The following is a 16,251-nucleotide window of genomic DNA, read 5'->3' as shown; positions in this document are numbered from 1 at the left end:
AGTTCATTTGACTAAAAGTCTTGATTTCATCCTTTGACTAATGTTATATCAACTGGTCTGTTTCCCAGATGGAGACAGGAAAAGAGAACCATCACAAAAAAGTAGTGCCATGGAACCCATAGTACAGCCACCTGCCAAGTGCACTGACTTTAAGTGTACCGATATATGTATAGACCTTTTTGAATTCATCACTATATGAAATAAAACACAATATAAACCAGCCCAACCTTGCATTTTTCTCATGTTTTGCCATACCAGCTTATGTTTTCCTCTGTTGGAAGTTGTCTGCATTTTTTACCACTAGGTACCTCAGTTACTCTTTACTTAGGCTATCAGCCTAACCCTTCATAATATAATAAACATTTCAAAATCAAAGATAAGATATTAGTTAAGATGTTATACAATTCTTTGTAATCTGGTATTATAAGAACTATTTCTTTTCTTATTTCACTACTTTTTAATGAGGAATTAAAATATCTGATCCTCTTACAAATAAAACATAACCCCTAAGGACTTCAGGTCAAAAAATCACTTGCAAATAATAGTTTTTTAAAGTAATTCACTAACTTCAACATTCCTGTAACATCAAACTTTCTTACTCCTGAATGATATTTCCCTCAAACTAAGCCATGAAACTCAACATAAGCAAATAAAAAAAACCCCACAACAAAAAACCCCACCCTACCAATCTTCCGTCCCAAACCACATTATTTTGTAATTTATCTGATTGTTTAATTTGATGTCCACTCTTTCTACTTTGCAAGAAAAAAGTCAAAAATTATTCCATGTTTAGCTTTTCCATGCCATTTGTGGTATTAAACACCTTTCTCGTGCCTCTGATTAAAATAGAATATTTCAGTTGGAAGAGGCCTACAAGGATCATCTAGTTCAACTGCCTGACCACTCCAGGGCTGACCAAAAATTAAAGCATATTATTGAGGGCATTGTCCAAATGTCTCTTAAACACTGACAGGCTTGGGACATCAACCACCTCTCTAGAAAGCCAGTTCCAGTGTTTGACCACCCTCTTGGGCATTTCTGCAAGAGTTTAGGAAGGATAAATTGACTAAGACTGTTTGGGAACTATTTCATGCTGTTTTCATATGAGAGAGGCCAGAAAGCAAACTGTCCAGAAGGGGCAAATATGACCTTCCCCCAAAAAAGGGCAAACCATTAGATGATCATTTAGCTTATGAATTTATTTCATTATGGCCCAAATTTAAAAATGAGGCCAGAAGATTGCTCCAGAATCCCAGTGTTTCTGAAACCAAACAACTCCGTTCAATTAATAAGGCCTTTTCCATGTAATGGGAACCACATATGTAAGAAGTGTAACATTTTCTAAAAATAAGATTCTTGAAATTCCACCAATGACATTTCAAGGAAGAGTAGTGAGAGACTACTTTTTATTTTGAACTGGTTCACAACTGTCAGTTCCACTTTCTAAATATTAAATAATTTAAGAAGGAAAAAAATCAGCAGTTTGTGGCTGTTGAAGTCCAACACAATATTTCCTGCTGTTTTGCAGAGGAAACACAACTTTGAACTCTTGTCATATAACTTTTATAATGTTAATATCATCTGCTGTGTGTACTGTTGGAAACTGCTTGGAAACTCTCATGTCTACTTCCCTTCTGAAATGCAAACATCCAAGTGATAATTCTGTTGCTTTGTTATGTATATGGGTTTCTCTGGGCATCTGTACAGTTGTGAGTTTTAACACAACTGTCAAAGACATTATTGATCTCTGTGATACAAACAGAAATTCACCTGTTCAAGTCAGAAATTATTCTGAACTAAATCACCTATTCCATTTCCAAACAAGTTAAGAGCTGATTAAGTAAAAGAAATGGAACAAAATAGAGTGAGAAGTCTTGAAGGGAGGAGGGAGAGCAATATTCAGTGTGATCAAGGTCCAGACTAATTCTTAGACTGACAATTCAAACCAAAAATTTGTAACAGAAAGGTATGTCTACTAGTTTATTATAAATTGGAAGAGTTCAAACACCAGCTTGCTTGTTAAGAATGCAAATAAAACCAAATTCTACAGACAATACAGTCTCATTCTACTTCCAAGCACAAAACATCATCTAAAAGTAACTGCAACTAGAGTTACTTTAATTTTCCTGAGATAAAATTTCTTAAGATTAACAGTGAATACATAAATAGACCATTGATGTAGTGCATGGTCAGATTAAAGTACTACTTATCCATAAAAGTGCATACCTAAAAAAAAGGAAGCTGCTTGCATAACTATGATCAATACTTCCTTCGTCAGTGCAAATACTGGGTTTTTTTGCTTATGGGAAATGTGCTTCTTCCTTTAAGTAGCATTGTCTTGAAGGCTTTTGCAATTCCGTACTTCCTAGGAGTTGGTGGAAGAGCATGGATGTGCATTTTTAACTTCTATAATACAGGTGCAAAAAGCTGATCTTATAAAATATGCAGGAATCTTACAGCTTATTCTGCAGAAGATTCACATGTTATTTCTTCTCAAAACACTCTTAGGTTTCCATTCTTACAGGTCTCTGACACTCCAAAGTCAGCCATCAGGCTTCAGAAATGTCTTGTTTCAAGAGCTTCTGTTCAATATTTATTGAAGTATTGTTTTGTTTTGTTTTTTTAAAAAAAGAAAAACAACAACAAGCCCAACAACTTATAATATTTTTCTCATTTGTAGACTTTGCAAAAATATGATTGCTTGCCAAAACAACCCACATTGTGAGGCTGGATGCCCAGGCAGCAATAACTACCATCACACTGAGAACCTCTAGGAATTGCTGAGGCAGCTGTAACAAGGGAGGAAGAAAGGCACTGCCTGAACATTGGATTTAGCAATTCATTACATCTCCTGGAAGACCAATGTGGAAACGATTGACATGTAACATAGGTCACCTATAAGGGTCACACACGTGCCCTTTTATCCTTGCTCTTCATGGATACTCAGTACAGTGCAGTCTGCAAACAGAACTGAATATCACTTTCTCACTTAGCAGACCTGAATGAAGAAAAATTGTTTTCCTGGGAAAAACATTTGCTGTTTCCTAACTTTTGAGGATTTATCTTTAAAGACTAAAATACAAGAAAATGGGTAAGCACCTATTTCCAGACATTACGAAACTTCGCAAAATTGCAGTTTTCTATTTAGACTTTTTATCAACTCTGTTAATACAAACAAAACCCTATTGCAAGCCCTAGCTTGATGTGGGATGGGTTCAACTGGCATCAATGGAGAGCTTTCCTTCGATACAAACTCTGCCTCTTTGGTAAGGAACAGTGTTCCCAATTCATCAAGTGTTACAACAGCATGGTACTGGATGTTCAGATGTACTTGAGATGGCAAAGCATTCTGCTACAGGAGGAACTACTTGAGCAAGTTCACCATGATAGCTAGAAACTGGAGTTTCTAAGATACTGATATAAGAACTGAAGGCATAGCAAAGTTTCTGCAGAACCCTTACCATGTTTTGTGAGACCTTTGGTCCAGCTACTGAGGTTACTCAGAAGTCAAGCCCTGAACAGAAATCCCAGGAAGATGCAGGTGCTTGGATATGCATTTTGTCTTACCAGTTCCAGCTGAACTTTCCTTTAACAAATACTGGGATCCACAACCACTTTCTCTTGGATACCATTTCTTGAGGATGAGATGGGTGGAGGAGAAGGATCTAAAATTCTAGAACAAATACAAGGGAGACCTCTGTATCAGCAAAAGTTGCTTAAGAGAGGTGACTGGTGCAGGGGGAAAAGAGAAAAAGTTACACACCCTGAAAAATCATGACCGCCCTCTAAAGAAGGCTGGGAAAATCTAAGTGGTGAATCCTCTAGTGATACCCGAAGTATCATAAAATTAAGGTCTTCCAAATGCAAGAATTGTGTCATATTTTGATAAGGAATGACAGAGAAAAGATCTGGCCCAGCCAAGCAGCTAAGAAGAACGAACAGAAAGGGTGTACTCTACACCTCCTATTGAGTGGGGCAGATGCAAAGGTAACCAGGGACTCAGAGGCCACCTCTACAGATGCTAACAGAAGAAAAAAGCATTATCCAACAAGCTGCGTGTGGGTACTCTCAAATACAGTGCAAACATAAATGGGAACTAGCTTAAAAGAGAAAGTACAGCTATAGGCTTCCAAGTTACGATTCTGATGGCTGCCATAAAACGAGAAGAAAAGAACTGTGCTGGTTTATGTGTAGCTCCCACTAGGATCCCCTATACACTGGTGGAACATGAAATATAGAATATTGGCTGGTAGGTCTAATGCTGTGACTGCAGACACAGTAGATGATACAATGACAACAGGTCCAAATGTCATAAAAGGGGATAAAGTATATTAAAAGCAATTGCTTACTGGGCAAAGTAATCTAGAAGGATAAAAAAAATCATAAATAATTTAAAATTGCTTCTGAAGAGGTGCAATTTTTGTGTAAACACCTGCTACAGGATATCTGTGTCAGTTTACTAACAGGAAAAGACAGCATGGTTGACTTAGCTGGTATCTACAAGTTTTTTGAAAAATAAAAGCAAAACTGCTAATGATGAATTTCTCAAGTGGCATCTCTATTGTGCCTAAGACAGCACAAAGTTCTATTGGAAACAAAAGACTACAAATAATAAAACATACAATTTCTTCCTTTGGAATCAAAACAATTCAGCGATGGTTTACAAAATTTAGAGACTAATATAAACTGATACTATTCCTTAATGTCTTTAGAACTGCTAAATAAAGCACACATGCTAAAAATATTTTAGTACAGGACAGAAGCAAAAGAGTGTTTTCTTAATTTAATAGATTATCCTTAAAGTGAAACATATTTTTGTAAATTTACTTTATGCCTACTATTTGATCCCTTGAAAAGTAATTTTACTTAATTAAATGTGATATTAAAATCTGATCTTGTACTGTTCTAAGTTGTATTCAATTTCTATCCAAATGTAGTTAAACATAAACCTTGGGTATACCCATTTTCTTTAGCTGTATAAAAATGTATTTAAGAACTGGGGGTGGGGGGGAAGCTGAGCTGTTTTCTAAATAAAGCTTTATGCTTGGGGAAGACAACATGCACTTATAAATTGTCCCTCCAACAGGGCTGAGATGGTGATAACAACAAAAAAATAATTTACTATACTGTCCAGAGAACTAATACTTTTGCTGGTTGAGGATATTTCACTTCTTTACCATATTGCAGACCAAACTGTGGCACTGCCATTCGCAGCAGCCCCAGATTGAGACATTTTAGCCACGTACAAAGAAAAAACAACAGGGGAAAAAAGCTATTCAAACAAGGAAAAAAGTTCTATGACTAATTCATTTAAGAAACTTTTTCAAAGGTCTTCTTCTAAACAATAAACCTATAATACTACTTAGCCACGCTACTCAAGCCAATTGAGAGTTCTGCATTTGCAACTCTGTCCAGCTATCTGTAACTAAGTGAGAGTGAAATGGTCTGATTCAAAGAGTATTCATTTGCTCACCCCTTCAGTCCAAGTGTTTTGGGCTCCAATCTTGCAAGATTGTATCTGTAAAAAGCTCTTCTTCATTTTTTTGACATATGAAATAGTCATTGTGACTTGTATTCCTGTTTCGTCTAGATTTATTAACCAGTTCACTGCTCTTAAAGCTTCTGTCTCTATAACTTGATTTCTGCTTGTCTTATGCCTTAATTTTTTTCCCCTCCTCCTCCCACCACAACCACCTCAAAACTGCTTTTTTAAAGCTAAGATTCAGATAGAAAACAAGGTACTAGGGATTTTGATGGATAAACATATCAATTATTTCTGAACCTTTTCTAGAAAGTATAAAACATATTCAGGCTTATGGCATAAGCTTTTTAAAAGAAGTATGTTAAGCAAACTTATTCTTCGGATTTGGTGAACATACTTCTAGATGCTTTACTCCTCTCAGAAGGATATTATTATATATCAGCATTATATGAGCAAGATGTTCAAGCCAGCATGTGCATGCTGCAAGAGTTCATCTCAGGAGGCAAAGGACAATGACATTGACTCATCAGGACTGATTCACTTCCAAAATCTGGGGGAGGGCAGGTGTGGGAAATACACTTTTTCAATGTTAAGTAGTTTGGGGAAGAGGATACATGTCCATCTGATAAAGTAAACCCTGTGAGGCAATATTAATTTTTAATTTTTGTTAGCTGGAATCCAGTACAAGGAAAAGGACTGGTGACTACAGAAGACAGAAATTGAGAAGGAACGCACTGTGATGGTTGGATTTTCAAGGCAAGCTTAGTATATTCAAAAGACAAAATTAAGTTTCATAAAACTGTCTCTATCAAAGCAACATCAGTCACTTTTAGCTATATTTACATTCTTTAATCCTCAATTCAATCCTCTAACAGTTTTCCTGCTATTTTCCTCAGAACTGATATCAAGCTAATCAGACTTTAATTACTTAGTTTTGTTCTTTTTAATATTGGCACAGACTAACATCTTTTTAGTTCTCTACAGTTGTTTTGGTTTATCTGGTTTTATTAAAAGACTGACCAAAAATAGCTGGAGATGGGGGGTGGAGGTGGATTGGGGGGAAAAATCTCCAAGATAAAAGAGCGCTGAATGAATCTTGAAGTTACCAGATTTATAACAGGCAACAGCAGAGTGGAACCTGGCACAAAGGAAGAGACTATACTTAGATTATAGAAGGCAAAAAGGCACAGAAGCAGTGGGATAATAATTCGAGCAAGAATCGGAGACCTACTAAAGAATAAATTTCCAAATAATTCTAATAAAGAGAGCAGTCAGAAATAAAAAAAAAATAATCCAAAAGTATTTTGGTGCAAATTTATCCAAACATGCCATTTACTCCATTGTATATAATCCGACGAAAAATGTACACAACCATGCGAGCAATAAAGATATAAACAAGCACTAATCACTGTTGTTACATTCCATTCTTCATAGGTAAAAAAATTAAAATATTTGATAAAGATTTTTACACTTACAAATAAATTCTCAAAGGGATCTGAAAATTGGAAGAAAATTCATTCATAGAAGAAAAATGGGAAGCATCTGAAGATAATGGATTCTATATTGTCTCTTAATTTAACTTTGTAACAGGTGACAAACTTACATTAACAAAACTGTGATAACATGTTCTCTGTAAGAGCTCTAATACATTTTTATTCTGTAAGCTTCTTGGAGAAGAGAGCACCTTTACCAAGCCCAGAGAGAGACATATTTAGCTTTCCTAACATAACAACTGCAAGTTCAAGGTGTCTCAGGACAGTCTGAGACTGGTATTTTGATATCAATGCCGAATCAGCAGGCTGTTCCGGTTGCAGCACTGCACTAGAAATTGGTGCGAAACTAAATGGAACCTCTGAAAGCAGGTAGAAGAACTTAAAGTATCAGATGTTTATTTACTATTCCCATTTTTCCCCAGCATTGCAAGAGGAGTTTTCAATATTCAAGAGCTCACTCATAAAAAAAAAAGCCAACTTAACACCAGACCTAAGGATGTGTTTTCCTAGCATCTTACACACAAGAAACCAGCCAAGAACAAGATGTGAGAAGTGAAATCTGCTCCTGCTGTCTGTGAAGTTGTCGGCTACTTAACTGAGTCAGTGACACTGCCATCCAGCCTCAGTCATGACACTCTCCTAGACGCCTCTCCGGTTCTGCTAGTGTTAAACCTTTATTTTAGTGGCAGTAAATGAAACAATTAACTGTATAATAATTTCTTGGAAAAGTCCAAAATTGTAACAAAAATATTTTCATGAAGTCTAAAGTCTATGACATTATGAAACACCATCTCTTTGCTTTTAATAAATTATTCTCAAATTTATATTAAAACATACACTGTCACTTCTTTTGAACTTAATTCTAATGATTAGGAAGAGCTATGACATGGATTTACGTGATTCTAAACTGAATCACAGTCAATGCAATGTTAGTATTTCACCATGAATTTAGTAAGAAATTCCAAAATTAAGGAAAAATATCCCCCTTTCCCAGTGCAGGGTCATTAATTCATAAATCTGCACTTTATTTGACTTTTTCCACAGTTTTGAAATACAAGTTTCATGTGGGACACAGACCCTGGCTTCAAATATAAAGCTCCAAAATCTGAGGAAACACTGAACCTGCATCCAAATGGATTGACTTTCATGTTCCAAGTAACTGAACTTAGCTTCCCTTTCTGCTCTCACTCTTTTCAGACATATACTTCTCTTCCCTTTAACCTTAATCCAAACTTTCTTTTCTGATTATCCTCATGTCTGTGTTCCTCTATTCCTTCCTTCACATGGTATCTTTACCTACAGCATGTGAATGATGACCATGGCACTGTCTTCCTTAAGAAGCACAGCAGTATATTAAAATCTAAATAATTAAATAAATTTCTAGCAGGCACACAACAAGTAGCTCTACAATCTTACTGCTGCCAGATTCGGCTTTTCTTCTTTTCTCACTTTATTAAAAACTGCATTATTGCCTTGGTTGAATTAAGGCAATCCAAATATCCAGCAACCCACATAATAACTATATACTGCAACACAGACTGAGCCACAAAATTAAAAATTAATGGTGGAGTAAAAGACACCTATAATTGTTTCAGCCTGCCTGCAGACTCAGACTGGGTTATGCTAATTATGGGGGCTTTTTTTCCAGTTTTAGGCATCAAGGAGGACAGAGATTAACACGAAACCCTCTCAGATCTGATCATAAGACTCCAGGAGGCAAGAACTCAACTATCCCAGTTCTGATCCTTGTTAAATTCTGATATTAGTAGTGCAGAGCAACCTGACTTCTGAGAGGCTTCGGTGCAATTTACAGTTACCTAATAATTCACACACTTTAAGCCTGCTTGTACAATCGGGGTCTTTGTGTGCAGGATATGAGAATACTGGTTTTGTCACTTAAGTACCACGCACATGTACAAATACACTTCAGACATTTCAGTACAGTTAACACACAGCAAAACAACTGGTTATATTTGTATACATTATCAAAGAAAGAAAAAGATTCTTTCAAGGACGTGTGCTCTAGGTGTTTTATTTAAGATCTCTTCCCATGTGTGTGCTAGAAATAGAAAATATTTCCAACTGGTCATTTTTCTGAAGTAAAAGAAGTTTTATTTTCTTGGTACTCTTCATTCCCTGATAGAGGGAACACTGAAGTTATCATCTACAAAGAATAAAGGGGATATTATTTATTCTCTCCATGCAAGCAATAGAAAAATCAAACCACAACTTATGTTAGACTGCAGAAAAACAGAACACAATTTTACTCCTGGGAAACAAAAAATAATTTGGCCTATACATCACTTTTTAATCCAGCAAGTTGAAACAAATTTGGAAGTAAAAATCTACCATTAATCTAAGTTTTCTATTGTGTTAAGCTTTCCAAGTGTTAATCTAAACTAGAAACTCATGAAATTTTAATCTGAGATTGCTTCTTTACTTTATAATCTATTTTTCCAAATTCATTCCTTAGTAGTATTTTGTTCTATTTGTCTTGAACATGCTGAGCTGTACTGGCAGCAAAGCCAATACAATGACTAGTTAAAAATCAACAGACTACTGTGCAATCCCAACTAGCCTGGTCAGCTCTCAACTAATATGAAATTTTCGTAATTCCTAGGAAGGTTAATGAGAATATGTTAAAGAATAAAGACAGGATACTTAGAATCCATACCATGTTCTGGTCCAAAATTTAGGGAAAAATAACAACCAAAAAACCCCCAAACACCCCAAACCAAATCAAAACAAAAAAAACCACCCAACAAACTCTCAACGAAAGAACATTTGTAGCATTCACTGAATAAGGATAATAAGTATTTTTTAAGTAGCAGACTACGATGTATATTCTACAATTACAAATAAAATGTGTTGAGTTTAGAAATATATTTTCAAATTTCAATAGACAGGATTACTGTCTTCACATCTGTTTTCCTGCCCTATTTTTATTTCTTTTAATAGATGCATTTTTAACTCTCCATGCAATAAGAGTTCCTCATATTTCATGGAAACAACTGTTTCAAAGAAGTCACCATATTAAATGTGTACCCAAAGGGCACTCAACAGGGAAGATCCCTGTTTCATTGTCCAACATTCGCCATCATCTGCTTTCTGAATTCTTTGCAAATTTATCACTCCTTTACAATCTCACGAGGGGTTGAGAATATGACAAAATTGTATGGTGTGTAAAATGTTTTCATTAATGGTACTTTTTGCTTGAATTCATACTTATTATGCATATTGCTGAATCAGGTTTTGTGAAGTCTGCTGTAAAAACAGAAGCTGAAACAGTAGTGCAGAATTTTGTAACAAAATCAACTCCAAATTGTCTTATTTTTCTGAATTGTAATAAATTATACCTACTTCAGTAACAACAGAAGTAAAATGGAAGGAAGTACTTGAAGCTTCTGTTTCCCTACAGTTCCAGATAGCCACCATCTTTCAGCTTCTTATAGTAGTCTTCCACACACACAAAATAACATTTTCTCTTTAACTAGGTGAGACTTTCTCTGGCATATTTTCTGTTATCACCATCATTTAACTCCTTACCGTCAGAGACCTTCAAAAGTTTCTTAAAATAATTTACTTTTATAAAACTAATTGAATACATTGGAAAAAAAACCCAAATCAATCTAAAAAGCACAAACCTCTCAAATAATTTTAGCAAAAATCAGCTTCATGCCTTTGCACCAAGAATTTTCTTCTGCTTCAAAAAGATTTCGTGGAACTTTTATCAGTCTCATAGACCTTTAACCTACTTCATATATCTTTTATTCTGTATTAACATTCATTGCCATAGAAGTATGCATTATTATCCTGTGTTTACAGCACTTGAATTGTAGAGAACAAGTTAACAATACTCAGCCATCAAGACACCAACCTTGTGGGCAGGGTACAGCAGCCATCAGCCGTCAGCCTGACTTGGGTTTCATAGCTATCCAGGGGGCAAACAACTTGTTGAACGGGAGGACATTCGACTGTGCTGCAATCCACACTGAACACTAAGAAGCAAGGGGAGAAGAAAACTCCTTTTACTCACGTTTTAGAAGCTTTTAGCAAAATACTTCATCATAAGTAACCAGCTATGCACCAGCCTGTTAATTTAAGTCAGAAGAATTACCTAATGAATGGATACTTGTTAGGTAACACTACAAAAAGACTTTCATTGTATTTAAGATTCACTTTTAAAAATTATTGACTTGGGAAGCAACTGAACTAACACTAGTTAATAAAAAAAAATATTATAAAAGTTAGACAGGAAACCTTAAACAATCATTACAGCTGTGAATAATATTAGTTACTACAAATATACTAGGTTACTGAGAATATATTTTCCCCACGGCTTTTAAAAGTTAACAATTAATTTCTTATTTTTTTCCTGATTAAAGTCTCTTTAAAAAGTAAAATATCTGTGTTACAGAAAATTAAAAAACCCACAACATTATTAAAGATTTATGCCTGCACATGTAATTTACATTTTTAAGGATCAGTTCATTCTGTTGCATAGTTTAGGTATTTATATGTGGCGAAAAAGAAATGCAATTTACCAATCTGCATTAACAAGACAAAAATTCCATATAACTAGTAAGACTGATTGACGCCTCTTAGAAAGCAACAAATGCTTAAATATGCCAAAGGAAAAAAAAAATCAGGCTGAATATAGGTTTAATCCTATGAATCATAATCAGGAAAGCTGAAAAACATCCTTATCTTATCTGGTCCTAAATCTCCCATGTTAACAAACAATACCAGCTTAGGCATTATCTATTTGCTATTCCTTATCATAATTATACTAAGAAAGTACAGAATAAACATGGTTCCCTCTTTAAAGAGATAAGCTACCTACTGTGACTGAGTAGGCAGGATGAACAGAATGTTATCAGACGGAAAATTACACAGTACCATATCCCTGATTACATCAGTATTGACACTATTGCAGCCACTTTCTGCAGTGCTAAAGCCGCCTGGCAACGCTACATCGCACTTCGCGCAAGAGCCAAGACCTTTCCCAGCCCCATTTTCTGTCATCCAGTCCCACATTTTTCAGGCTTGGTACTCAGAGGTACACAGCAATAATAATTAAATTGGTCATAATGAGACACCAGTCTCAGCATTACACCTATTTAGCATATGTTAAGTATCTAAATGAAAGTACAAGTTCAATGAAACCAGCTTGCAGCTCATCAAGGTTAAGACCAGTAGATTTATCCTCAAGCCTGTTAACTTTCAAAGTACATGAGTATCCTCTGTACAAGTGATAATCAGAATCTGCCTTTTTCCCAGTTATTTGGGACATGGAGCTATCTGCTAAATCGGAGCAACCTGAAAATTCAAGAAGTTCTCACTGAGAAATTCACAAATTTAATTCAAGTCCATTTGGTGGAGCAATGCAGAAAGTTAGTAAATTTAAATGGAAAGATTGCAGTTACTCATCTCGACAAAGGCAATTATCAAATTAACTTTTGTATCTCTTAGCAAATACACAAAGATACCTGTTTGCCTTTAAGACAGGAATGCTTGATTTTATAATATTTCACTTCAAAAAACCCTAGAGTTTTATGTTCCACTTCATTAACAAATAATATTTGAAACAGCTCTTCTGTAAGAAATACATATCAAGTTCTGCCATTATCACAACAGACATTGAGAATCATGAGCTTGTCAGTATGGCTCAACGTGACCAATACAATTTGCACAATTCCGTTGAGCTAAAGAACTACCAATGTCAAGTCCTCTCAACATCAGCTTCTAACAAAGCATCCAATAAAACAACACGTATTATTTCTGTAAACAGAGAATGATATACATTTTTTTTTATTCTGTTTCTCTTGGCTACGTATAAAAAGTTGATTTTGCTGACCCTTGTCCATAGTGTAAGACTGTAAAAATTCCAGCCCTGATTTTCAACGCTGAAGCCATACCAGGGTGGAGCACAAGCTACTTCTCTGTGCATCATCATATACTACTTACTAAATTTTGCTTCTGATCTTAGACTTCCCGCCAAGCCCAATTCCCCAAAGAAATAAGCCAAACAACAACATTCTCTTTACAATTGTGTTTAAACCATGGTTTCGTACCAGGTGAAAAAAGACAAAAAAATCTCAAACCCTAAAAAAACAACCACCTCCATTTCAGTAAGAGCAGTTTTCAGGCCATACAGGGATGCTGGAGAAGGTGAACGAAAGCTCTGCCAGGAAGGCTGCTAGAAGAATGACAAGTCAGCTGTCTTTTCAACAGAGGTTCTCTCTAGCATGACAGACATTTCCTAATTCTTACCCAAGGATGTCAGAAACTAAGAGATGATACACCCCGACTCACCATATACAACAATAACAAACATTATCAATAAAAGTACAACAAATATCTGTTGGATAACTGCCAAAGTAAACTATTTACCTCTCTTTATGCATAAGTTCCTATCACAACTTCAGCAAAACACATTTAGATTAGATTTTAACTCCATCTTTAGATTAAAAAACATGATTTTAAAAACATTACTGCTCATACTGTTTTAGCTTCTTAGCAAAAGTAGAACATTTACTCCCACAAATCTTGTTTCAAGTGATTTTTATTTTTAGTGTTAACATATTATGCAGCTCAATTTGAGACTGTTCATTCAAATTATCTTTAAGAAAAAAAAACAAAACAAAACCAACAAAAAACTAAAACAATGAACACCTTATTTTTGAGAATACTTTTTAAGAACTGTAACTCCTGGCTTAAAACTAAATACAGTGCTCTTTCAGTAAATTCACTGGTCATGAAGGTACAGTTATACAAAGCTTGTAGGAATAAAAAAAGATTGCTTATAGCACCAGACCACTATTATCTCATCTCTGAGCTCAGCAACTTGTGCAAAACAAATGGGACATGACATACTTGTTCTCAGTAGGTACCACAACAGTAGTGAGATACTTGGTGGAGCAATGGACAGGAACATTTAAGACAATTTAATCTGGAGGTTAATACACAGGTATGACTACGCTACTAAGTTTCTTCACTGTTCATTTTCACTGAATGTCAATGCCTTTAATCATTGTATTCCTAAAGTAAAAGAGGTAGAAGAGGAAGTGGATCTCAAAGATTTTATTTTTATTCTAGCATTATTGCTAAGGAAACACTTCCTATTTTCCTTTCCGTAACTCAGTTGCCAATCACAGTATTTGAACACATGCAGTTCTCAGCAGAAGACTCCAAACTGTCACTGTAAACTGGAGAGCAGTGACATCTTATTTAGGGAACAGAAATAAACACAATTTATGCTTTAATTGCACAAACACTTGATATTGGAATAAGGTAGCACTGCTATCATAGGAAGCATTCCTTCCAGATTATGCCAATTCGTTTCCACCAGAAAGCCCTTACTGGTGCAAAACCTCTATGAAGCTGGTTATGCAGACACAGAGGTGCAGGAAGAACACTCCAGTAGCAGCACTCACAGGACTAAAATTTTTAGATCTATGGCAAAGTATGGAAAACAGTTTTCTCTGTTCGACATGTAAAATCCAAAGACATGCTGACACTATTCAGTGCAACTAGTGACACCAGCCCCATATTAAACAGCATGAACACTTATCTACCAAGCCTTATACTGTTCCTTTTCCCATTTTTTTCAGCAACATGACATTAAAAACCAGAGAAAACATGAAACACAGCACAGCTAGTTCAGTTCTCTCCAACTCTGAAGAGACAACGTTTACTACCAGACTTGCCATGGGCTAAATATTCCTGCCATGTAAGGAGCATTATCTGACTTTACTCTCTGACCACTATTTCAATACATCCACATAGATAAATCACACAGGGTTCATACATACATGAAACCAGTTATATGCTACTACACATACAGTTGTACACGTTAATACGCATAGAGAATAAATGGCACAAAAAAGTGCAAGAGAGGTAGGATGGACTAGGTTACCTCCAAAGTCATCTAGTTTTCCAACCTAAATTATTCTGTAAGCCTAGGAATATATAAACCTAATAAAACAAGATATTCCACTGCCTATTCTTAAAGAAATTTCTTTAAAACCACAGACAGTGGTGAACATGACAGAACAGCCTAGATGGGAAAGAAAAGCAAGGTTCACGCTGACTTGCAAATTTAAAAGTAAAATCCCTAAACTTTCTAGAAGAAAGGAAACATTAAAAAGAAATTGCATTATTTGTTTAGTCTATAATATTTTTCATATATCGAGTACCAATTATGTTGTATAGACAAGTACAGTTTATACTCTATGAAAACAAGGTTCATCTGAAAACTGAAAAAAGTTCAGAATTGCAAAGACTTGCCATTAGAAAAGGCCCTCTGTGGTAAGTAATTTGGAGTCTGTTAAGATCTGTGAACATTCACCTGCTCCTTTGCCTGTCTTTCAGTCTTGTGTTGGCTTGTGATCTTCTCACCATGTCAAATGGCAAATTAAAGAAACATCTAGACCAAAGGTTCTAAAAGTCAACTTGGACAGCACTGAAGACTAACTTGCCAAAAATCAGGCTATGTAGTGACTAATAACTCCATGCTAATAGCATTCGCTTTTCTTCCCCTAAAGCCAAGGCACTGCAACAAGTAGTGCCCCGCCCCCCCTTATTCTGTAGTTTGTGGTTTAGTCATTACATCTTTCATCACCTATACTGTGGAGATGCACGAGAGTACCCACCTCCACTCCTCAGCTTCTTAGCCACTGCTTAAGAAACAAAACCTTCATCTCCCAAGGCAGGGGAGAACTCTCTGCTTTCCCTTGGCCTCTCAATTTCTAACCCCATCGCAAAGCCCTCCACTTTCGCTGAATTCCATTAGTCTCCTTCCCCAGTCTTTTCAAAGCTTCTGGTCTTCTGCCTAACATGCATCTTCATTCTTCTATTCCCATGTACCTTCACCTCTTAACTCCCTACAACAACAAACTACTTCAGAAAACAATATACACACAGTTACATAAACCCATTAATGCAATAATAATCACATATTCAATTTGAAGATTCTGTAACATTTACAAGCTGAAAACAACCTTCAACAAGTAACCTACAAAGGTAAGTTTGGACTGAGTTATTTGCAGACTACAAGATGGGAATGCAAATAACAGGCAGGAGTGCAAGATCAGAGCTAACATTTATTTTCGGAAATAACAAAATAATCTGAAGTCAGCAAGAAAAAATTCAGTAAAGGATAAATGAAGTATGTATAGGAAGAATTAAAATGTACAAATACAGTGGTTCAGTAGCAGTCATGCTACAGAAAGATGTTGGGATCACAAATTAAACATAACTCCTGCAAAAGAGTCA

General features: G+C 35.7%; 1 protein-coding gene across 1 annotated transcript in view; it reads right to left on the bottom strand.

The window, feature by feature from the left end:
• Positions 1–16,251, bottom strand: part of CRIM1 (cysteine rich transmembrane BMP regulator 1) — a 192,906-nt gene that overhangs the window by 83,569 nt on the left and 93,086 nt on the right. The window contains exon 4 of the mRNA XM_065630951.1: positions 10,853–10,973. Within this exon, the coding sequence (XP_065487023.1) occupies positions 10,853–10,973 (121 nt within the window). The remainder of the gene's footprint in view (positions 1–10,852; positions 10,974–16,251) is intronic.

The sequence above is a fragment of the Caloenas nicobarica genome, chromosome 3 (assembly GCF_036013445.1).
Source record: "Caloenas nicobarica isolate bCalNic1 chromosome 3, bCalNic1.hap1, whole genome shotgun sequence".
NCBI classification, from domain to species: domain Eukaryota; kingdom Metazoa; phylum Chordata; class Aves; order Columbiformes; family Columbidae; genus Caloenas; species Caloenas nicobarica.
The sequence above is the reverse complement of the archived record's forward strand: the minus strand, read 5'-3'. Positions and strand labels throughout refer to the sequence as shown.